The sequence below is a fragment of the Dipteris shenzhenensis genome, chromosome 6 (assembly GCF_047967505.1).
Source record: "Dipteris shenzhenensis isolate YYH24624 ecotype China chromosome 6, Dip_SZ_1.0, whole genome shotgun sequence".
Taxonomy (NCBI): domain Eukaryota; kingdom Viridiplantae; phylum Streptophyta; class Polypodiopsida; order Gleicheniales; family Dipteridaceae; genus Dipteris; species Dipteris shenzhenensis.
Window position 1 is genome coordinate 50,948,604 of NC_141601.1, and position 22,017 is coordinate 50,970,620.

The 22,017-nt window shown below is 42.7% G+C and overlaps 1 protein-coding gene across 2 annotated transcripts in view; it reads left to right on the forward strand.

Annotated features, from left to right (window-relative positions):
• The window catches only part of SAR1 (SUPPRESSOR OF AUXIN RESISTANCE1), a 171,878-nt gene that overhangs the window by 22,048 nt on the left and 127,813 nt on the right, over positions 1-22,017 (forward strand). For both annotated transcript variants that reach the window (XM_087375403.1, XM_087375404.1), the window contains exons 4-8: positions 11,446-11,509; positions 11,607-11,764; positions 16,405-16,490; positions 16,583-16,690; positions 16,816-16,913. In XM_087375403.1, coding sequence (XP_087231529.1) covers positions 11,446-11,509; positions 11,607-11,764; positions 16,405-16,490; positions 16,583-16,690; positions 16,816-16,913 — 514 coding nt within the window. The remainder of the gene's footprint in view (positions 1-11,445; positions 11,510-11,606; positions 11,765-16,404; positions 16,491-16,582; positions 16,691-16,815; positions 16,914-22,017) is intronic.

Genomic DNA, 22,017 nt, shown 5'->3' on the forward strand with positions numbered 1-22,017 from the left:
GCAGTACACTAGTGGTGATTGGTTCTTTTTGGGCAAAGCTTGCATTTCTTGGCTGAGCAAGAAGCAATCTACAGTGGCTACTTCCTCATGTGAAGTTGAGTACAGGGTAGCTTTCACAGCGACAGTTGAATGTGTTTGGTTGCGTCGTTTGTTCGGTGATCTTCGTCTCTTATTGGAGGGTCCTTCTCTAATTCTCACTGATAGTGAGAGTGCTATAGCAGTGGCAAAGAATCCTATGTTTCATGCTCACACGAAGCACATTGAGGTTCATTATCATTATGTCAGAGAGAAGTTGCATGCAGGGGAGATCAGTATGATCTATTGTCAACACGTGACAATGTTGCATACATTTTTACCAAAGCACCTCCACGTGAGAAGTTTGAGGCATTTCGCAGTGCCCTGAAGTTATCTCCTTTTTGTGATTGATCACTTCCTTGTACATCATCACATTGGCACTGCAGGGGGGTGTTAGAATTATTGGCATATTCTAGGCAGTGATCAATGTAATCCGTGAGTGAGTTAGGGGCACTTTTCCCTCACTAGAGGTTTTCCCCCCTCACCACAGAGGGCGGGAGTATATGTCCCACTGAATGCACCCTCTACATCAAGAAGGAATGGGGGGGATATTTTGGCCATCATTCTTTATGTAGATGACATGCTGCACACAGGGTTAAATGAGTAAATAATTGCAGATTTCAAAGCTAAATTGAAAGCTGAATTTGACATGACAGATTTAGGCATGTTGAATTTCTATTTGGGGATCCAATTCATACAAGACAAGTGTGGCATTGTTATGTCTCAATCCAAGTACGTGCAAAAGCTCTTGGATAGATTCAACATGCAAGACTGTAAGCCTACAACCACTCCCATCGAACCAGGGCTGAAGCTTACTATGTATGATGCATGTGAATCAGTGGATACCACACTTTACAGCCAGGTTGTTGGATTTCTTATTTATTTGTGCAATATATGGCCTGATATTTTGTATTATCTTAGGTGAGCAGGTATACGCACAGCTCAAAGACGACACATTGATAGGCTGTAAAATGCATCTTATATTACTTGCAAGGCACAAAGTCTTATGTCTTGATGTTTCCCAAGGGGAGTGACTTGCAGATGCATGCTTACAGTGACTCAGATTGGGCTGGAGACTATGACACTAGGTAGTCCACAAGTGGTAATTGTTTCTTTTTGGGCAAAGCTTGCATTTCTTGGCTGAGCAAAGAAACAATCTACTGTGGCTACTTCCTCATGTGAAGCTGAGTACAAGGCAGCTTTCACAATGACAATTGAATGTGTTTGGCTGCATCGTTTGTTTGCTGATCGTTGTCTCTTATTGGAGGGTCCTTCTCTAATTCTCACTGATAGTTAGAGTGCTATAGCAATGGCAAAGAATCCTATGGTTCATGCTCGCACGAAGCACATTGAGGTTCATTATCATTATGTCGGAGAGAAGTTGCATGCAGGGGAGATCAGTATGATCTATTTGTCAACACGTGACAATGTTGCATACATTTTTACCAAAGCATCTCCACGTGAGAAGTTTGAGGCATTTCGCAGTGCCCTGAAGTTATCTCCTTTTTGTGATTGATTACTTCCTTGTACATCATCACATTGGCACTGCAAGGGGGTGTTAGAATTATTGGCATATTCTAGGCAATGATCAATGTAATCCGTAACTGAGTTAGGGGCACTTTTCCCTCACTAGAGGTTTTCCTCCCTCACCACAGTTAGTGGGTTAGTGTGGTTCTGTCACTTAGACAAAACCACCTCCATACTTGTAGTTTTGCTATCTTATCTATTGCACCCTACGTTTTGTTTTCTACTCTCTTGCATCCTTTCTTGCTCCATCTTCAACATCGGGTGCTCAGAGCTAGCACTCCTAGTACATGCTCAGGTTCCGTATATCCAGGTAACCTAGTGGCTCTCTGATGAGATGTGAGGAGCTCTCATATCTGTATCTGTCGCTTGAAGTGGGGGAGGGTGTGGTCTCCTCGATCTTTGGATCCGGTGGGCTATGTCAAGGGTGATGCCTCGTCTCTAGCGGTCACTTCTGAGGAGGGTTGAGATAGACCGAACCTAGATCGTGTGTGCTCTGGTCCCTCTCATCTCGGTAATCTCCACTGGGGTAAGGCCCAGACTCTGTGGAGGAACGTCATTGTGAACTCTGCCTGTAAAATCTGATGGGGAACTGAGGGTTTACTTCGGATCATCTTGGATTCCATAGTCACCTGTAGCCTCTCGAATCTCCTCCACTCTGTCACTGAAATATCACTCCCCCAGAAAGGCGATGCATACATGGCAATCGGTCTCACCAACGTGTGAAAAAGCCAACCCTTCATCAGAGGGTCCTGGAAGTGCGCCTGGAAGCATCGCCTCTCTAGTCTGGTCAGAGCATCTCGTCCTCGTGTGAGTTGTGCCGTACTCGCATGGATCATCGTGAAACTTGGTGCGGTGAACTCTATCCCCAAATATGGGTAAGACTGCACTATCTCCACAAGCTCATCACGGTATGTAAAGCTATGGCAATGTGACACTGCTTGTGAGGTATTGAAGATCATAACCTTGGTTTTCCCAAGGTTAACTGTCAAGTCTCCCTATCTTTGTAGAACATCTCTAGAGCCTCTAGATGTTTCTGCAGTCCCTCTACTGAGGATGATATGAGGATTATGTCATCGGCGTACATCAATATATGCATCATCAGGTCAGCCAAAAGTGAACCCTCTCCACCTAGGCGATCGACAAAAGAAGTGATCTCATCGATATAGAGGCCAAAAAGAGTCTGTGATAGGGGGCACCCTTGTTTTACTTCGATAGTGCTCTGAACCCAAAATGATAGGCCTTCTATTGCACGTACCCTCCCTCTGATGGACTCATACAGACTCATGACGCCCCAAATCATGATCTCTGGGAGCTGCAACTCCTATAACCTTCTGATCAGATGAGAGCGTGGGACAGTATTAAATGCCTTACCAAAGTCTACGAAGCAAGTGTAGACTTTCTGATGCCTCGACTTCACCTCCTGAATAATAGCCCTTAGGGTGAAAATGTGGTCGAGGGTGGAGTGCTATCTCCGAAAACCTGCCTGCCCAAGTGCCCGTTGCTCGTGACCCTCTGTGTGGCTATTGATCTCCCTCTCTAGTACTGATCCATATATCTTAGCCAACTTATTAGGAAAATGTTTTCCTTTCAACATGCATCTGGCAATTTCCATCGTTGATCTATTCTTCCGCTCAGCCACGGGATTATGTTGAGGAGTATAAGGCACCGTGCATCGATGATTAATGCCACGGGAAGCCAAAAAAACAGCAAACTCCTTCGACATGTGTTCACCCCTCTTGTCTGTATTAATGTGAGCAATGTGCAGCCCACTTTCATTCTCAGCCAAGGCAATAAAGTGCTTGAAGCATGAAGAAACATCAGACTTGGATTTCAATGCAAAAATCCAAGTGTACCTGGTGAAATTATCAATAAAAGTAATAAAATAGTAGAACCCCCCAAGAGTTACAACTCTCATGGGTCCACAAACATCACTATGAACGAGATAAAGCTTACGTGAAGCACCAACTCTCCCATCCTTGGGAAACGCGGCACGGTGCATCTTACCAAGTAAGCATGGTTCACAAACATGTTTGGTAGGCATATGCATTTGGGGAAGATCCACAACCATATCTTCCTTATATAACTTCACCAGGGCTCCAAAATTGAGGTGTCCAAACCTCTCATGCCACAAATGAGTATCTGCCATGGTAGAATCAATAGCAAAGGCATGTGCATCGGCAAGTGCAGCATCATCATCTGAACATCTGTCATAAGCATCAAGTCTGTAAAGACGGCTAGACAATGTGCTAGTCAAAACCAGGGTAGAGGCATGTGTAACATCATACATTGCACACCTCACACCATAAAAAATAACTTGAAAGCCACATGTAGCAATGGCTGAAATAGAAATGAGGTTCTTACGAATGCCTGGAACATAAAGCACATGCTCTAGAGTGACAATACCACCAGAGACAGAAGTAAGAGTAACTTGCCCAATACCTTTCATGGTATATGATGCATTATTGGCACATGTGACACTGCCCCCCTTAGATGTAAGCATCACGAACATCTAAAACTGCCATACAAGCATCATGAACATCAGGATTATATTGACATGTAACCAAGAAAGCCCAATGGTGGTCTTGTGCGAAATTAGCGGACTCATGTCGATCTTTTGCACTAGAAGAACCAGATACTGTAAGACCAGGCTCTTTCTTTTTCTTTTCAGATGCTATGCGCTTCCTGCATTCAAAAATATCATGCCCAGGTTTCCTGCAATAGTTACATCTCTTCTTTTTTTTGTTATCCCCTGAAAAAGAGGCACCATGTGAATGATCAGCATGGGAATGAGAGGGCTTTCCAGCTGAAACCTTGCCTTTACCTTTGTGTTTATGATGGGCAACAAATGCTTGATCATTAGCCATAGTAGCATTGCGATTCACACGACTTTGCTTCTCCTGAAGAAGAAGAGCAACAAGCTGGTCAAATGAGAAATGATTGGCATCACCCCTTGCAACCAACCTCTAGCAAAGCCTTGATATGAATCAAGCAACCCATCAAGGGTATTAGAAACCAGCTGAGAATCAGGCATCAACTGCCTGCAGAGATAGGCAACCCTCGCCTCATTCTGCACCTGATACAAAGATGCAAGTTGATTTTGGACTACCTTTTGATTAGCCTTCTCCTTTAGTGCTAGCCTTCATCATGGCTGAGTCTGCCCTTCACCTCCGGAGTGCCGACAGAAACTCAGTACGAAGACTTTGTATAAATGGATGCTCAAGTATGTGTGGGTGTGTGGATTGGTATGTGTGAGAGCATATTTTTATACTATGGTCTACACCCACTGTTGGGCGCCGATGATGTCAGTGGGGATGTCATAGTAGCTAGTCCCTGCTATGCATGATGGAGTTTATGGTTTTCAACCTTGTGAGTGACTCTCATGAGATTGAAACTGCACTATGTTGTGTTTTTAGAGGATGAGTTTGGGAATGTTCCTGGATTCATCTAGGTATATGCAAGTTGATCCCATGCTTGTTTAGCTGTCTTGCAAGACCGAATATGAGGGATAATAACCCATTTCACTGAAAGAGCAATCAAGGCATGTGCTTTGGCATCACAACCATGTGACGCATGTACGGATTTTTAATAAAAAGGTTGTTGACAGGTTCAGAATTCTGTACAGATGCTGTAAATGCTTGCGTGTGGTTGTTTTTTGCTGTAGCAGGCTGAAAAATGCACTGAAAAACAGTTTCCTTCACGAGAGTTGCTCCAAAGTGCGGTCTTCTCGCGACAAAATGCGGTTTTTCGTGACAGAAGTGCTTGGAAAGGTTTCAAACACTTGTTGGAGTGTTGAAACCAGCAAAACCAGGCTGTCCATTGCTCATTTGATCCCTCCAAAGCTGATGCACTCTTTATTGCTAATGATGCTCAATCTTTGTATTTTGATAGTGGTGCCTCCAAGCACGTCACATGTTGCAGACAGTTGTTTCATTCTTTAGCAGATGCACCTCGAGGGGGGACTGTCACATATGCTAATAATGCTTCATATGCTGTAAAAGGAATTGGAGATGTGCAGCTCACATCTGTTTCAAGTCATCCTGTCACTTTGACAAATGTTCTCTTTGTGCCTGGAATTGAAGTCAACTTGATCTCAATTTCAGCAATTGCTACTTCAGGTTTCAGAGTGATTTTTGATGGCTACAGATGCCTAGTTTATGATCTTCGTGATGATAATGCCATAGTTCTCATTGGCACTTTGCAAAAGGGGCTTTATCACCTTGATCATCACTCAGCTGCACTTTCTATTGAAGCATTTGCTATTTCAGATTCACAGCTTGCTGAAACTCATCTTTGGCATGAGAGAATGGGTCATCTCAATTATAGAGCTCTTGCAAAGCTACATTCACAGCAGATGGCAAATGATGTACCTCAAACTCGCACAGTTTCCAAACATGTGTGTGAGGGTTGTCTTTTGGGTAAGATGCATCAGTTTCCTTTTCAAAAGAATTGTCCAAAACTCTCACAAAGGAAATTGCAGCTAGTGCACAGTGATGTCTATGGCCCAATGAGGACAAATGCCATTGGGGGGTATAAATATTTCATGACTCTCATTGATGATTTCACAAGATATTGATGGATATATGCTTTAAAAGCCAAATCTGAAGTTTTCTCATGCTTTCAGAGGTGGCTGAATATGGTTGATAATGAATCAGGATGCAAGCTTCTCATCCTCAACACAGATAGGGGGGGAGAGTATATGTCAAAGGAGTTTGATGCATTTGTGTCTTCACGGGGCATTATTCACTCATGCACTACTCCTTACACTCCTCAGCATAATCTTGTTCCTGAAAGGAAGAATAGGTCCACTATGGAGATGGCCAGATGCATGCTTAAGGCCAAGTCCTTGCCCAATAAATTTTGGCTTGATGCAGTGATGTGTGCCAACTATGTACTGAATAGATCACCTACAAGGGCATTGAGGACTGTTACACCTTATGACGCATGGAAAGGCAGGAAGCCTTCACTTTCACACACGAGAGTTTTTGGGTCTCTTGCATATGTTCATGTACCATCTCAGCTGAGACATCAGCTTGATGACAAGGCAATCAAATGCATATTTATTGGTTACAGTCAGGAGAGTAGAGGGTATCGGTTATACCAACCAAATACTGGGAAGATTATTGTTAGTAGAGATGTAATCTTTGCTGAACATTCGGCTTCTCCTCTTGTGGACTGCAAAGCTAAGCCAGAAGTTGACATGTTTGATGCCTTTGACTCTTGGTTACCTCTGCCTCCCTCAGAGGGGGACTTTGACCAGCAACATGAGCCTTTTGTAGGCCCTCCAACAAGCGATAATCAGCCAGTACCCCATGCTGATTTGCAGGTTTCTCTTCCAGCACAAAACGATCCCACTATTCATGATGCAGTGATTGAAGAAAGAGCTGTCAATAGACATCAAAGGCAAGTTCCCAGATGGCTTCTTGATACATTGAGGGACAGCAAACAAGATCAACCTCTTGCTGCCCGGACAAGATCAGGGAATAGACAGATGCATGGTCACTTTCTTGAGTTTGCACTCCTTGCTACAGCTTGCAGTGAAGAGCCTTTGTGCCATAAAGACACTTTTGACAGCAAAGAGTGGATGGATGTAATGAGAGCTGAGTTAGAATCCATTGCCAAAAATGACACATGGGAATTAGTAGATCTCCCTCCCGGCAAGCATGCCATTGGTACCCGGTGGGTCTATAAATAAAAATGAAAATCTGACGGCAGTATAGATCGCCACAAAGCTCGTCTTGTTGCAAAAGGGTATGCCCAACAACAAGGCATTGACTTTGAGGAGACCTTTGCTCCCACATCAAGGATTACTACCATTAGATGTGTCATTGCCATTGCAGCCCATCATCATTAGCAAGTGCACCAGCTTGACATCAAAACTGCTTTTCTTCATGGGGATCTGCAGGAAGAAGTCTATGTCACACAACCTCCTGGCTTTGAGGTTGTTAATTCTGAAAACAAGGTATGCGGGCTTAGAAAAGCCCTTTATGGTTTGAAGCAGGCACCCAGGGCATGGTATGCCAAAATTCATGCACACTTACTATCTCTTGGTTTTCAGAATAGCCCCACAGAACCCACTCTTTATGTCCGTGGGAGTGGATCTGATTTTTTAGTGCTGATTTTATATGTGGATGATATGCTCATCATGGGCCCAGATACTCAGCATATTGCAGCTTTCAAGGCTGATTTGCAGCAGGTTTTGAAATGTCAGACATGGGACAGGTCCACTATTATTTGGGCATTCAGTTTGCTCATGTTGAGGGGGGTATCATGATGTCACAGTCCAAGTATATTGGACAGCTCCTTGATCGTTTTCAGTTCGATGATTGCAAGCCAATCTCTACTCCCGGACTCTGGCTTCAAATTCTCAGCTCATGATGGGAGCCCACCATGTGATATCACTCTTTATCAGCAGGCTGTTGGATGCCTTATTTATTTATGTCACACCAGCCTTGACTTATAGTATGCAGTATCTCAGCTTAGTAGATTCATGCACATGCCCAGTTCACAGCATTGGCAGGCAGTGAAGAGATCTTCAGATATCTCAGAGGCACTCAGGATTTAGCCCTCTTCTATGGTGATCAGGGTTCACTTACCATGCATGCTTACATGGATAGTGACTGGGCAGGATGTTTTGACACCAGAGTGTCACATACCGGCAATTGTTTTTTGCTTGGTAATTCATGTATCTCTTGGCTTAGCAAGAAGCAACCAACAGTTGCCACATCTAGTTGTGAGGCTGAGTACAGGGCAGCTTTCACCGCTACAGTAGAGTGTTTGGCTTCGACGGTTACTTACAGATCTTGGTATTCGCAAGACATACTCCACTATGGTCTACACTGACAGCCAGAGTGCTTTGGCCATTGTGCGTAACCCAGTGTTTCATGTGCGTACCAAGCATATTGAAGTTCACTATCATTATGTTCGGGAGCGGTTGTCAGTAGGAGACATAGAGTTGTCCTATCTTCCCACAAAGGACAACATAGCAGATATGTTTACAAAGGCACTTCCTCGTCCCAAGTTCGAAGTCTTCCGACAGGCTTTACACTTGGTTCCCTTTGTTACATGATTTGTCATCCCTTGTACATTCATAGGTGGCTATATCCTTTTGAATGAACATGTGTCACCATGATAAAAAAATACCAGGTATTCTGAGACGTTTTCAGAATACTTCAGCCCATCCCATGGAGGGGGGGTTTGTAGGCCATCTCTTGGTGGTTCTAGTGATGCCCTATAGGCCATGGTATGTGCCTTGTAGGCATAAATATAGGCACTTATAGTGTAAGTGTCTTTTAGGCCACATAGGACACTGAGTCCTATGTGACACCTAGGACACTTAGTCCTAGGTCTAGGTACAAGTACTTTGTAGGCTTCATTTTTCTATCTATCCTAGTTGACGTGACGGCTAAGACTCGTGCGACTCTTTGCTACTTGCACTCTTTCTTTCATTCGATCCTACAGCGTGCTCGTCCGGGCGCTGAAGTCCCCAATAAGGAGAACTTCCACGCGGGCTGAAAGGTCTGGGATATCCTGATGTAAGGGTGCATATGGCGATGTCTCACCCTCCTCTGGTGCCACTCTGGTGAAGTGGGATGTGTCTGGCGAGAAGTAGCATATTGCTATGAAAAGGTCACGAGTGGCTGTGCGTCGGATCCGGATCCACATGAATTGGGAGTGTGCGTCCTTCCTCTCAATGGAGATGCCTCTAGCGAGGGAGGACCTATACAATACTGTGACCCCGCGTGATCCTCAAACTCCTCCTGTATCCCTCGTCTCATCCCTGAAGGCTGACTCCCATGTGTAGCCACTGACTATCGGGAGAGAGAGAGAGAGAGAGAGAGAGAGAGAGAGAGAGAGAGAGAGAGAGAGAGAGACAGATTTTATTAGAGTCTTCGGAAGACCGATGGGTCTATGAGACTGAAAGAAAATCTGATACAAATCACAGTAAGGGTGGAGCTACTGAGACGAGCATCATCACCCGTGCTGAATCCTAAGTCTGATCATACATAATCAAATACATCTGGATATAACAATGAAAAGAAAAGGACTATAGCGGAGCGGAATCCTCCGTATGTCATGTCGCCCTGGTTGGTGCATAGCCGGTGATGGGACGCTAGTGCTCGTCAAGGGGTGCCGTGCGTCTCGGTCTCCTGGACGAGGCTCAACGCAAGACCAGAGCCACCGTGACTCCCGTGGGACGTATCCCGGGTCTAAACAATGACGGGAGGTCCCCCATAGTGATCAGTGTGTCCCCTCGATGTCTCGTGTGTCGTGCTCCGATCGTCGGGTCGGGTCAGGGAGAGAGAGAGAGAGAGAGAGAGAGAGAGAGAGAGAGAATCTATTACGTCCGGAGACCTCACAGGTCTATGGGACAAGGTACACACCCAAAAAGTTGCAAATACATCTAGGTATCCAGAGAGTTGAGAGAGTGCTCAAGGCAACTCAGCCCCAATTATTTAGATGCATAACTAGCTACTAATTCTATCTTAGAAAAATGGCTTGAATAACATCGGTTCAAGACTGAGAGTCTTTGGGTTTAGTTTTGAAATCACAAATCAGGGCTTGTTCATCACGATAGACTGCCCATTTTCCAACTTTGCGTGCATCCTTCACTTTTGCAAGTTCAGCATTCCTTTGTTTGAGCTGAGTCGGAGTGAGCTCCTCAGATATCCATACCCGTGTACCTATCAGCTTGTTTGTCTGTCGGAGAATCTTGGTTCTTCCTGTCCTCTCTGTGAAATAAACTTGTACTTGTGTTCCCTTCTGAGAGATACAATTGATGTCAGTTTCATCCCATTCTATCTGTGGTGGTATCTCCTTCTTGAGACACATGAACTTTTCTTCTTCTGTGTATCCCTTAGTAAAATCATCAAGAGGACAGCCAAGGCAATATTCTGGCAGCCCCCCAATGCACAATATTTTCTTAATTTTTGCTATGTTGTCCTGCTCTTTTACCTCTGTATAAAGATCTGCTTCGCTGATTTTGTTGTTGGCTATAATAGCCACCTTTTTGTTGGCTGAGCTGACGTGAGTGGTGATCATCTCTTCGACCGCGGACACAAGCGTTGGTGCTGGTGCAGATGAGCTGGAATTTTGTAGAATTTCAGCAATGATATCCTGCTTACCATTATTTTCCATCTCCTTCACTTTCTTCCCGAGAGCTGTTACCATAAGCGTGAGCTCTCTTACTTCCTGCTGTAGATAGTAGATTTGCTCCTGCGGGTCCGATCCAATCCTCCGCTTAAACCTCCGCTTAAAGTATAGTGCATATGGGCTGGGTGTCGTTGATGAGGCTACAATGTCAGAGTACGAGGGCTTGCTGACTGGTGTGGTGGTGAACTGCTTCATCTTAGTGAAAGAGGGGGACTCCAATATAGTAGCCTATGCATATGGACCCCTTAGCTGAAGCTAACCCCTCAAACTGGGCCAGTGGATCAGCCCAGTTTGAGGTGTATTAGGTCTCCTCCCTTTGCTCTGCTGATATGTGACGACCTGGACGAAAGGCTGCTCTGCTGCTGTACGGCCTCTGCTGTACGGGCTGTACTATGACGAAGGGAGATTGGAGAGAGAGAGAGAGAGAGAGAGAGAGAGAGAGAGAGAGAGAAGCATCCTTCGAGTATGTTTATTGCTTTGCGTGTGGGGTCAAACTGCATTTGATTGGAAGCGCATAGAAATGTGATATGAAATTTGTAAGGGCCTTCCTGTTCGCCTTCAAGGGAACTGACCCAGTTTTGAAGGTCAAGAAATCTTGCTTCTTGTTACTAATCATATATTAGGGAAGTGGTAAATGCATGCCTAATTGATTTTTCTGTTGGTAGTGATATGATGACCTTCCTTGGTTGTCAGACACGTGCTTCGAGTTGAAAGATGGTGATGCCAGATTTGGGCGTTTGTGGGGACTAGTGACCAGGTAACTTGCAAACTTTGCAGCATTGATCTATTATTTGATTGCTTTGTTGGGTTCAGCAAATATCACTTTTTTACCATCCCACAAAAACTGCCAACAGGGTCAAAACAGCTGGTCCTCTTCAGAACCTAAGGTTGTGGTTTATTCAAGAGAGATTAACGCTTTTTGCTCTCTACGAAGATGGGACATTCAGGATATGGGATCTTTGTGATCGTTGCCGGTTGTTGAATTTAAATCTGTATAGAGAAGATCTATCAGGCAGGTTTTGCTAAATCTATCTTTTTGAACAACTTGTTTTTTGGCTAGTATTTGATAATTTTAACTGTCGTTTTATTCTTCTCCTCTATGCCCTTTTATAATGCTATTGTAGGATGCCAGTATTGTCCATGCTCATTGAGTGTTTTCAAAATTAATCATCAAGCAAGTTACCATGTTGGTTTTTGATTTTTGCTGTGGAAATGTCTTTCTTTCATTGATGTTGGTTTTCTTTTCAGTTGGAGAAAGCTTAAGATAAAATGGATCTTTCTAGATTTGCTTTAATTTTAGAGGATGATACTTTGACACCATTAAAGCATCTGTTTTTATGTTCAAACATATGGATATTGCTACTTTGCAGTTGGACATTGCCTTCGACGATCTATTAAAAAGGCTTGCATTTTCTGATCAGGCTGCTCACCACCCAACCATGACATCTACGGGATGCGATCCCGAATTAGGAGATGTCACTTCCAAGCCGCGAGCTGAGCTACTGGCACGAACTCCCAACCAAATCCTAACCAGCCTGGTGTCCCATACCATGAGGTGGTGCCTAGAGGCTTGGGATCTGCTGCTGGGCCTTGGGCTACGCTAAGATGTAGGCGTGTGTCCGCGACTCAATCCAAGATCAGACCTAGCACTTGGGAACGAGACTTGCTCCCATCGGCTCTCTGAGAACTGAACCTCTGGGTCCCTTTTATAGACTCGGGCCCAATGCGCCAAAAATAGTGAAGACTTCTAAGTGGTTCGTAACCTTGTCACTCAACCCGAGAATGAAGCCTGCCTAGCCCTAAGCCTCCCCAGGCTACTTGAGCTAGTCTTGTGTACCCCAGTACACTTCAGATACCAATCCGTGCACATGACATACTTCCCCTCCTCTAAGAACTCACTCCTGAGTTCGCTAAAAATCCTGAGAATATCCTCTGGAGGTTTTGTAATGTCTCCTATGTTGCATCCTCCTTACACGATCCTTCCACTTGATCTTGTATTCCGTGATAGTTCTATCATGAATTTGTCTTTCACGAAATTTAAGAACACTCTCAGGTATGTGTGGGAAAAAAGTCAAATCTATAACTTCTATTATTTCTTGAGGAGAATCAAGTTGATCATTCGCACCCAGTAACTCTTTCGATCTATTGACATGAAACACTGGATGTATTTTAACATGAGGAGGCAATTCTAGTTTATATGCAATTGGTCCAATTCTTTTAATAACCTTGAACGGACCACAATATCTGGGGGATAATTTCACACCAGACCAGTACTTAGGCTCTTGGATTCCTTGGGAATATGCAAATATACCATCGTTCCTTCAGAGAATTCTCTAGGTGAACGATGTCTATTAGCATAAAATCTGTCTTGATCTTGGGTACTTCTAATAGACTCCTTGGCAAACATCAACATTTCTTGCATGTCTTGCAACAATGTCTTTGCAGCATCATTTTGAATTCCCTTGAACCCAACCATAACTAGTGACTTAAGTTGAAACCCGTACATAAGCATAAAAAGACTGTAACCAATACTTGAATGCTTTGGACTATTTTAAGCAAATTCTATCATGGGGAGATAATCTTCCCATGAAGATTGCCTCTTAGAAACATATGCTTGAAGCATATCTTCAACCAATTGGTTGACCTTCTCTGTACTGCCATCAGATTGTGCATGATCTGAGGAACTCATACTTAGAGTAGTTTCCAACTTCTCAAAAACAAGTGTCCAGAAGTTACTTGTAAACTTTGAGTCCCTGTCACTGACTATGTCAGACGGCAAACCATACAGCTTAAACAAGTGGTCCAAAACTCGTGAGTTAGTTGAACAGTTGAGATGGTTGCTCTAGTAGGTAAGAATGTAGCCATTTTTGTCAAACGGTCCACTATGACCCATATAGAGTCATGACCCTTGCGCGTTCTAGGCAAACCGATAATGAAATCCATGGAAATACTTTTCCATTTATCACCCGGGATTTGCAATGGTTGTAATAAACCCGCGCTTCTATCTAAGGCATTCTACCTTAGTAACCTGACAAAGCCGACAACCTACCACACAGTTTTTAATAAATGCACGCAACTTAGGCCAATAAAAGGTGACAGAGTCCGATGTATACTTGGATGTCCAGCAGTAGGAGCATCATGACATTGCTAGAAAATCTTGGATCGAAGATCCGAAACATCTGGCACACATATCTTTCCATTCCGGAACAACAAGCTGTTCCTAATCATCCACTGACCTCCCACCGCTTGTACTGTAGGTGGTACAATCCCCGAGTCGTGGTCAACCATGGAGCTCCCATCCTTGACTTTCTGCCAATAAGAATTGAAATGACTATCAGTTGCACAAAGCCCTCTCAAGGATTGAAATAGGTTGTAGGATATTTTCGTAAATGACATAGCATTTACAAACTTGACTTGACTTAAGTCATCCACCACACTATTCATGGAAACCTTTCGATAACGTATTTCAAAATCAAAATCCTGCATTAACTGTGTCCATCTAGCCTTTCTTCCCCTCAATTCAGACCCATCACACACATACTTGATTGATTGATGATTAGTCAATACAAGAAACTTCAAATTATACAAGTAGTGTCTCCAAACCTTTAGAGCATACACAAGTGCATGGAGTTCTTTTTCTAGTGTGGGCCAACGATAGTGGGTGTTGTCTAGCTTCTTACTCTCAAAGGCTACAGGTTTTCCCTCTTGGAATAAAGCTGCCCCAATCGCAAAATTACTCGCATCGGCCTCTAAAACATAAGGCCGGGTAGGATCGGGTAATGCAAGAATGAGTGCTTCCTTGATAGTTAACTTCAAGGTTTCAAAAGCCTTGTTCAATGCATCATTCCAAGAGATCGACTGGGTAGACGTGCGTCCACGACCTTTCAATATGTTGGTCAAGGGTGCCGTCATGTTCGAGTAATCACGCATAGACTTCCGTAAAAAAACTGTGAATCCTAGGAAAGAACGAAGTTGTTTTACTGTCTGAGGAATGGGCCATTCCAAAACCTTTTGGATACGATCTAGATCAATGCTAATACCTTCAAAAGAAATCTTGTGTCCTAAGTAAATGATCTCCTTCATAAAGAAGTCACATTTACTCATCTTGGCATGGAGCTTATGCTGTCTTAGTATAACTAAGACAATCTGGAGGTGTCCGATGTGATCCTCTAGCGTTCGGCTATATAACAAGATGTCATCTAAGAACACAACAATGAATTTACCCAGAAAATCTCGGAACAAATCGTTCATCATTTGCTAGAAGGTAGCAGGAGCATTGGTCAAACCAAAAGGTAATACAAGAAACTCATTGTGGCCATACCTTTTCTTAATGCGGTTCTATCTATGTGTTTAGCATAGATACAGATTTGGTGATAACCCGTACGCAAATCAATCTCATGAAATACTTCGCTCCGGCCAAACGGTCTATCAAATCATCGGAATGAGAAAGAGGGTATCGATTCTTAATTGTCACTTTATTCAATCGTTTATAATCTACACACATTCTCCACGAACTATCTTTCTTCTTTCTTAAGAGGACATGTGCTCCCCAAGGTGATTTACTTGGGCGAATATAGCCCATATTAAGATAATTTTGTAGCTGTGAAGCTAACTCATCCTCCTCAAGTTGGCTCATCCTATAAGGTGGAATACTAATAAGTTGAGCCCCAGGTACTAAATCTATGCGATGATCTACTGCCCATTCTGGAGGTAAACCTTCCGATAGTTGAGCAAGGGATACATCCATGAAATCATCCAACAACGTTCTCAATTCATGGTGTTCAAACACTGTTAAATCATTATTATTATTAACGGAGACAACAAATGAAGAAAGCGGAATCAAAACACCCTGATACACATCATAATGTGAAGTGTTTATTATATTCTGAAGTTGCATCGCATATACAATAGGTCCTTGAGAAGAGGGGATATTATCACATTGAATACAAAATTGTGTGTCCTTATCTAAAAAAGAGAGTGTATGCTCTTTCCATCCAATCCAAATATCGTGGGTTTTAAACCACTCTATTTCTATCCCGTATGGAGCTTGCTCTAACGGTTTTTCTTTAATACTTAACAGAAGTCTCTTTTTGCCAAAAAAAAAAAAAAACTTGTCTCCATTGGACTTTTCCTCTTGCGAGATGTCCAGGCATATCACAGTAGCACTTTCTTTTCTTATGTCTGTCAAAAGAGTCTCCATTTTCGGAAGTTATACAAAATGTTCGACCATGTGATTGCTCCATGGCAAAGATTGTCATGGTGCCCCTGGTCCCTTGTCCTAATGGTGGCTTGTGCACGGAGAGGTTCATGGATAAGTCGACGGAAGCATATCCAATTATCAGTGACCTAGAGGGCCTCTTTTGGTATTGATTTCCTATTACAGTTTCGTACACATAAATACACAAGTATTTACTGGGTCACCCACCTACTTGAATATTCTATTCTTATTTGTTTTTGCGTCTTGAATGCATTACATGGATTCAAGGAGGCATAGAGCTTGAACAATCCGTGGTTGTACTGAGGCCTTCGTTTTCCTGGTGATCCTCAATCAAATTCTAATTGAAATTCTGATTGAAATTCTGGTGCATAGAGTTAATCGTGGGATGCTTGGCACTAACATTAGTTTATTTGGAATTTTGTGACTTTGCACAGGATATACACCCAAAATGATGTGGATGCAAGAACATGGGCTAAGAAGTGGATCCCAACAGATAGCATTCCTCTTTAGGAGTATGCTGGTATGGTTTTTAATCTTTTATCTTTTAAGTATGACTAATTACAATGCTGAGGGCCCGTTGTTGTTTACTTTCTCTTCCTCATTTTCTTGAAGGGGACTGTTAAGGACACAATTCACATATATAATTTGCATTTTGGTCACGTGGATGGAGGTATTGGTCAAGTCAGCATGGCATATCAGCAAAGAGTTCCTGACAGCCAGGTGCTATATATTTATGCTTACATCAAACAACTTTGGCAAGTTAAGATGGTTTTAATGTGAAGTGGTGTTTGATTGTGGTAGTTTGGCCGCATAGCTTTACGTATTCTGGATATTGTGATTTGCAGGGAATGGTTTTGGATCTGAAGTTATTCAAAGATAGTTTCTGGAAACTGGAACATGTGGAAGACGGACATTTCAGTCTTGTGTATGGTAGCTCGAATAGGTGAGTACTGCCCTTGCCCTCTCCTCTCCTCCTTGTTGTCCTGTCAGGCCTTGTTGTATGACATACGTATTATTATATATATATATATATATATATAGAGTATATTTTATTAACCTAAAAAACCGAAACTCCGTTTCCACTGTTTCTTTTGGTGATTGAAACTTTGGAACACCGTTTCCCGCCCGTTTTTGTTTCCCAGTTTCCGAAACTTGTGGGAACTATGGACCCTGTTTAGGATTCATTCTAGGATTTTGTCTCTATGACCACGCTAGCTTTGTAGTTCATTTTGTGTTGCTGCAATTTCATTCCAACTTGCTTCAGTTCCATTCTTTCGTGTTCTCTCGCTTCCATTTTCTAGTAGTTCAACTATATTGAAATATTTTATGCTGGTGCAGAAGCCCCAACAACTAAAAATTATTTTGGACTTTAGAACAACAAAAATATGAATTTGTACGATTGAAAATATTCTAGTCTTACAAAAGAATATATCTTATTCAGGGTGAAGGGCAGTGCATTGTAGAGTTAGGTCTTTGGCATCTTAGGTTTGGGCTGTAGTACAAGCAACAAGAAGGTCCAAAGAACTAGGAATCAATGAGCCTCCTGCGTCTCCATTGGCTGCGGATAGAAGTAGCAAGGAGGTCAAGGAATCGTACACAATAGTACCTCACCTTTGGCTGAGAGTGAGATATGAGTTAGCGATGTACGATTTCTTAGCAGTGGTTACGCAATCTTCTGCCGGTCCGAGAGTATGTTGGCAACATCAAGCAACTTGCATCTCTATTTTCTAACATGCTATCAAAGCCCTGAGGAAGACTCACAAATGCGTGAAGTTTGAAGGTGAGAACCCTTGGAAGGAGATCTCAGTTCAAGATTGTAGAAATCATCTCCTATGGGAAGGACAAGTACCGGTGTGAGAAGGAGGGTGATCAAGATTTAGAGAGATGTGTCTTAGTGAGGGATTGATGGTGGTTGTCTTCTATTGCATGTGTGTTAAGTCTATTCTAGGAACGTGGAGAAGCGGGCAACTCGGATGAGGGTAACTGTCCTGTGTGGAAGGTTACAAGGAAGTTGTGGAAGGTGATAAAGGGAAAAGATCCAAAGCCTGAAGACATCAAAGATGCTATAGGAAGGAGCTTCATGACATTCATAACTCGGGAGGTCAAGGCTGCTCACCTTTGAGAAGCTGGGAGCTGACAAAATATGAAGAGGGGAGAGGAGAACAGTGGAGATGAGGAGAGAGGGCACAGCTAGAGAGCACACCACAAATGACTAACTGTACACTAGATTTAGTTGAAAATGTAGAATATATATAAACCTATTTAGGGTTAGGGTTAGGGCATCTAACTCTTTCCTTTATAGCACTCTATTGGGTTAGTACTATGCACATATGATAACATGATGTTGAGCGTGATCTCTCAACACCTTCCCTCAAGATTAACATGTGTGGATCTTTAGGTCTCACGATCTCCGGCATAGTCACTGTCATAGTATCCATGCAACCGTGGATGACTTTCTCTGTATTCTATCCCTAACTGTCTTGTACCTCTGATGTATCTCAAGACTCTTTTGGCTGCATTTCAAAGAGACTGTTTTGGATTTTCCATAAATTGTGTAAGTGAACTTATTGCATAACAAATATCTGGCTGTGTGATAGTCAAATATATAAGAGATCCAATGAGCTACCTGTAGTACTTGTCATTGACTGTAGGCTTTTGTGAATCTTTTGTAAGTTTCAAACTGTGTTTCATGGGAGTGGTTGCAATCTTGCAATCTGCCATATGAAACTTCTTCAGGAGATTGTCAACATATTTGAGCTAACTCATGAAGGTGCTGTCTGAATCTCTCTAGAACTCAATACTAAGACAATAGTGCATAAGTCCAAGATCTTTCATGTCGAACTCTGCAGATAAGTCTTGTTTTAGCATTCAAATGAAGCTATCCTTGCTTCCAGTCACAATCAGATCATCTATGTACAAAATGCAATAGTGATGTCTTCCCCTTGAACTTTGTAGTAGACAGTATGATCTGCATTGGACTTCATGTATCCCAGATCAACAAAATACTTGTCAATTCTGCTGTACCAACTTCTGGGTGCTTGCTTTAAGTCGTAGAGACTTTTCTTAAGATGGCTATATAACCTGCTGGTTGTTGCATGTAGACTTCCTCGTCTAGATAACCATTGAGAAATGCATTCTTGACATTGAGCTGATACACATTCCATCTGCTGAGTGTCGCTAGTGATATCAAGAATCCATCTTTGCGAGCATAAGTCTCATCATAGTCCTGACCATATTGCTGTACAAATCCTTTTGCAACAATCTGGCTTTGTATCTTTGAATACTTCCATCTACTTTACTTTGTATACCCATTTGTTTGTTATGGCCTTCTTTCTTGGTGGAAGGTCGCATAATTCCCAAGTATTATTTTTGTACAAAGCATCCATTTCTTCATTCATAGCAGTTTGCCATTCTGGTTTGTCTATTGCGTCTTCGAAGTACACTGGCTCTTCTGTAGCCATGATGGTAGTCATAAGAGCATAGTTGGTGGTTTCAACTTGAGTTGCTTTGCCTTTCTGAGCATATGTCAATCTGGTTGGAGGTCTGCTTTCCCTAGTAGACCGTCTGAGCTGCTGTGGCTCTGCTTGGGGTGTTTGTGGCAATTCTAGCTCTTCTTCATCAACCTTTTCTGTAGATGACTGTGAAATCGGTGTGCCTATCTCTTGTGTGTTTGAGGTCTTTTATTTTGATTCCTCATCAAAGATTACATCTCAAGAGATAATGATCTTGTGGTTGATGCGATCATACAACTTGTATGGTTTGCTTTCTTTACTGTTGCCAACCATGATGCATTTTCGTGACTTCGCATTCAATTTTCTGTGATGATCATCATGTATGTGGACATATGCTATTCAACCAAATATGCGGAGATGCCCAAAGTGTGGCTTATGTCCAGTGAATGCTTCATAAGGTGTCATATCCTGAATCGGTTTGGTCGGAAGCCGATTAAGCAAGTAGTTCGCAATGGCTATTGCTTTTGCCCAATATTGATTTGGAAGATGCTTCTCACTAAGCATTTCTCTAGCACTGTCTGCTAATGTACCATTGTTCCTTTCAGCTCTTGTATTCTATCGAGGAGTATGTATACAAGTGAATTGTCTTTGAATGCCGTGACTTCTGCAAAAGTGCGTGAATGCTGAAGACACGTATTCACCTCCTCTGTCTGATCTCATGCCTTTGATCTTTTTGCCTGTCTGGTTTTCTACCATGGCTTTGAATTCTTGAAATCTGAAAAACACTTCAGATCTCTCTTTCAGAAAGTAGACCCAACAATATCTGCTCTAGTCGTCGATGAAAGTCAAGTAGTAAAGTGAACCATTGATGCTGTGGGTCTGGGCATAACCCTACACATATGTATGTATCAAATCAAGAATACCTGGTTCTCGAGAAGTGCTTCTGTCGAAGTTGGTTTGCTTTTGTTTGCTGAAGCAGCATGCTTTGTAAACTTTTCCAAGAAACTGTAGCTTAGGAATCCCAATTGCCATATTCTGATTCCTGAGATCTAGCAAGCTCTTGAAATAGACATGACCATATGTCTTGTGTCATTTTGCAGATAGTGGCATCTGTTGCGGTTGAGTTGACATGGCATGCTTTTTTGGTACTGTAGCTAGCATTTTGTACAAGCGTCCTTTCTTGACACCTTTTCCTACTAGTTGAAATCTTCTTATAGTGCATTTATCTCCGTCATGATGACTCGGTAATCGTGTTCTGTCATTTTTGACCTACTGACAAGAGGTTCTTGTTGAGCTTCGGAACATAGAGTACATCTTTTACCAATTCTTTCGTATGAGTGAAATTGTTCATAGGGATAATGCCTGTCCCTTGAATTGGATTCGGTGTATTATTTGATGATTTGTAATATGAGATGATCCGTCGCTGTGGATGTATCAAGGATCTTGGTCTGCTTGGTCGACTTGATAGCTGAAATCCTTTTTTGGATTGCAATCAGTGTCGAGGTACACTGTATCAGTCTTCTGCATTTTCTCGTTTGCAAGAAACATATTTCCATGTTCATTTGCAAAATGATTGTGACTAGAATGTCCACCACGATGATTTCCTTTGCCGCGAAAATTCCCTCCATTGCTACTGGATTGATCACCTTGGTCATACTGCTTCTTGTGGCAATCTTATGACAGTAGTTGCACTGGATGTTTGACACATTGGTGGATGCATTCCCTCGTCCTTGGAATCTTCCTCGATTTGAATGATTTCCTCTTTGCCGATTCTGATGTTGATGCTGACTTTGTTGATGACTTTGTTGCTGATGATGACCACTTCTTTGGAATGATCTACCTCTGCCTCTACCTCTACTTTTGTCTGAAGCTGTGAATGCCTGATCATTAGAATGACCCTTGCTTGCATGAATGGCTTGAGTCCTGAGTTTTTCACCAAGTAAGACCGATTGAAGTTATTCCAGTGTCAGAATTTGCATTGAATGGCAATACTCTGGACTAGATTCTCGTATCCCTCTCCTAGTCCATTCAGAATGACTTGAACCATTTCTGCTGGATTCATGGTCTCTCCTACTGCTGCGAGTTGATTGTTGTAGTCTTTGATCCTGAGTACGTAAGCATGACCGGTTTTGCTGCTGTTGCGAAAACTCTGGTTGATTTGGTTTCTCAGTGTGAGAATCGTGGAAGTGTTCTTGGACTCGTAGAGAGCTGCGAACATATCCCATGCTTCTTTTGATGTCTTGACGGTGTTGAGCTATCCTAGCATGACATCTTGCACATTCTGCTTGATCAGATGATATGCATACTGATCTTTCTTATCTCATTTTGCTTGTGCTCAGGCAATGGCAGGATTTGCTATAGGTGTGGAAACTGTTGGTGTAGCTGGAGATCTCGCTGTAGATTCTGTTGTAGATCCCGCTGTTGGTGCTGTGATAATAGGTGGAGTAGAGCTACTGCTCGTTGGAGCGTCGAATGGTCTAGGTATAGATCCATCGACATACTCCCATTTGTCTTGAAGTACAAGAATGGTCTTCATTCGGTATTTCCATGTGCTGTAATTAGAGTTGTCTAGCTTAGCAAATGAGTTATCTAGCT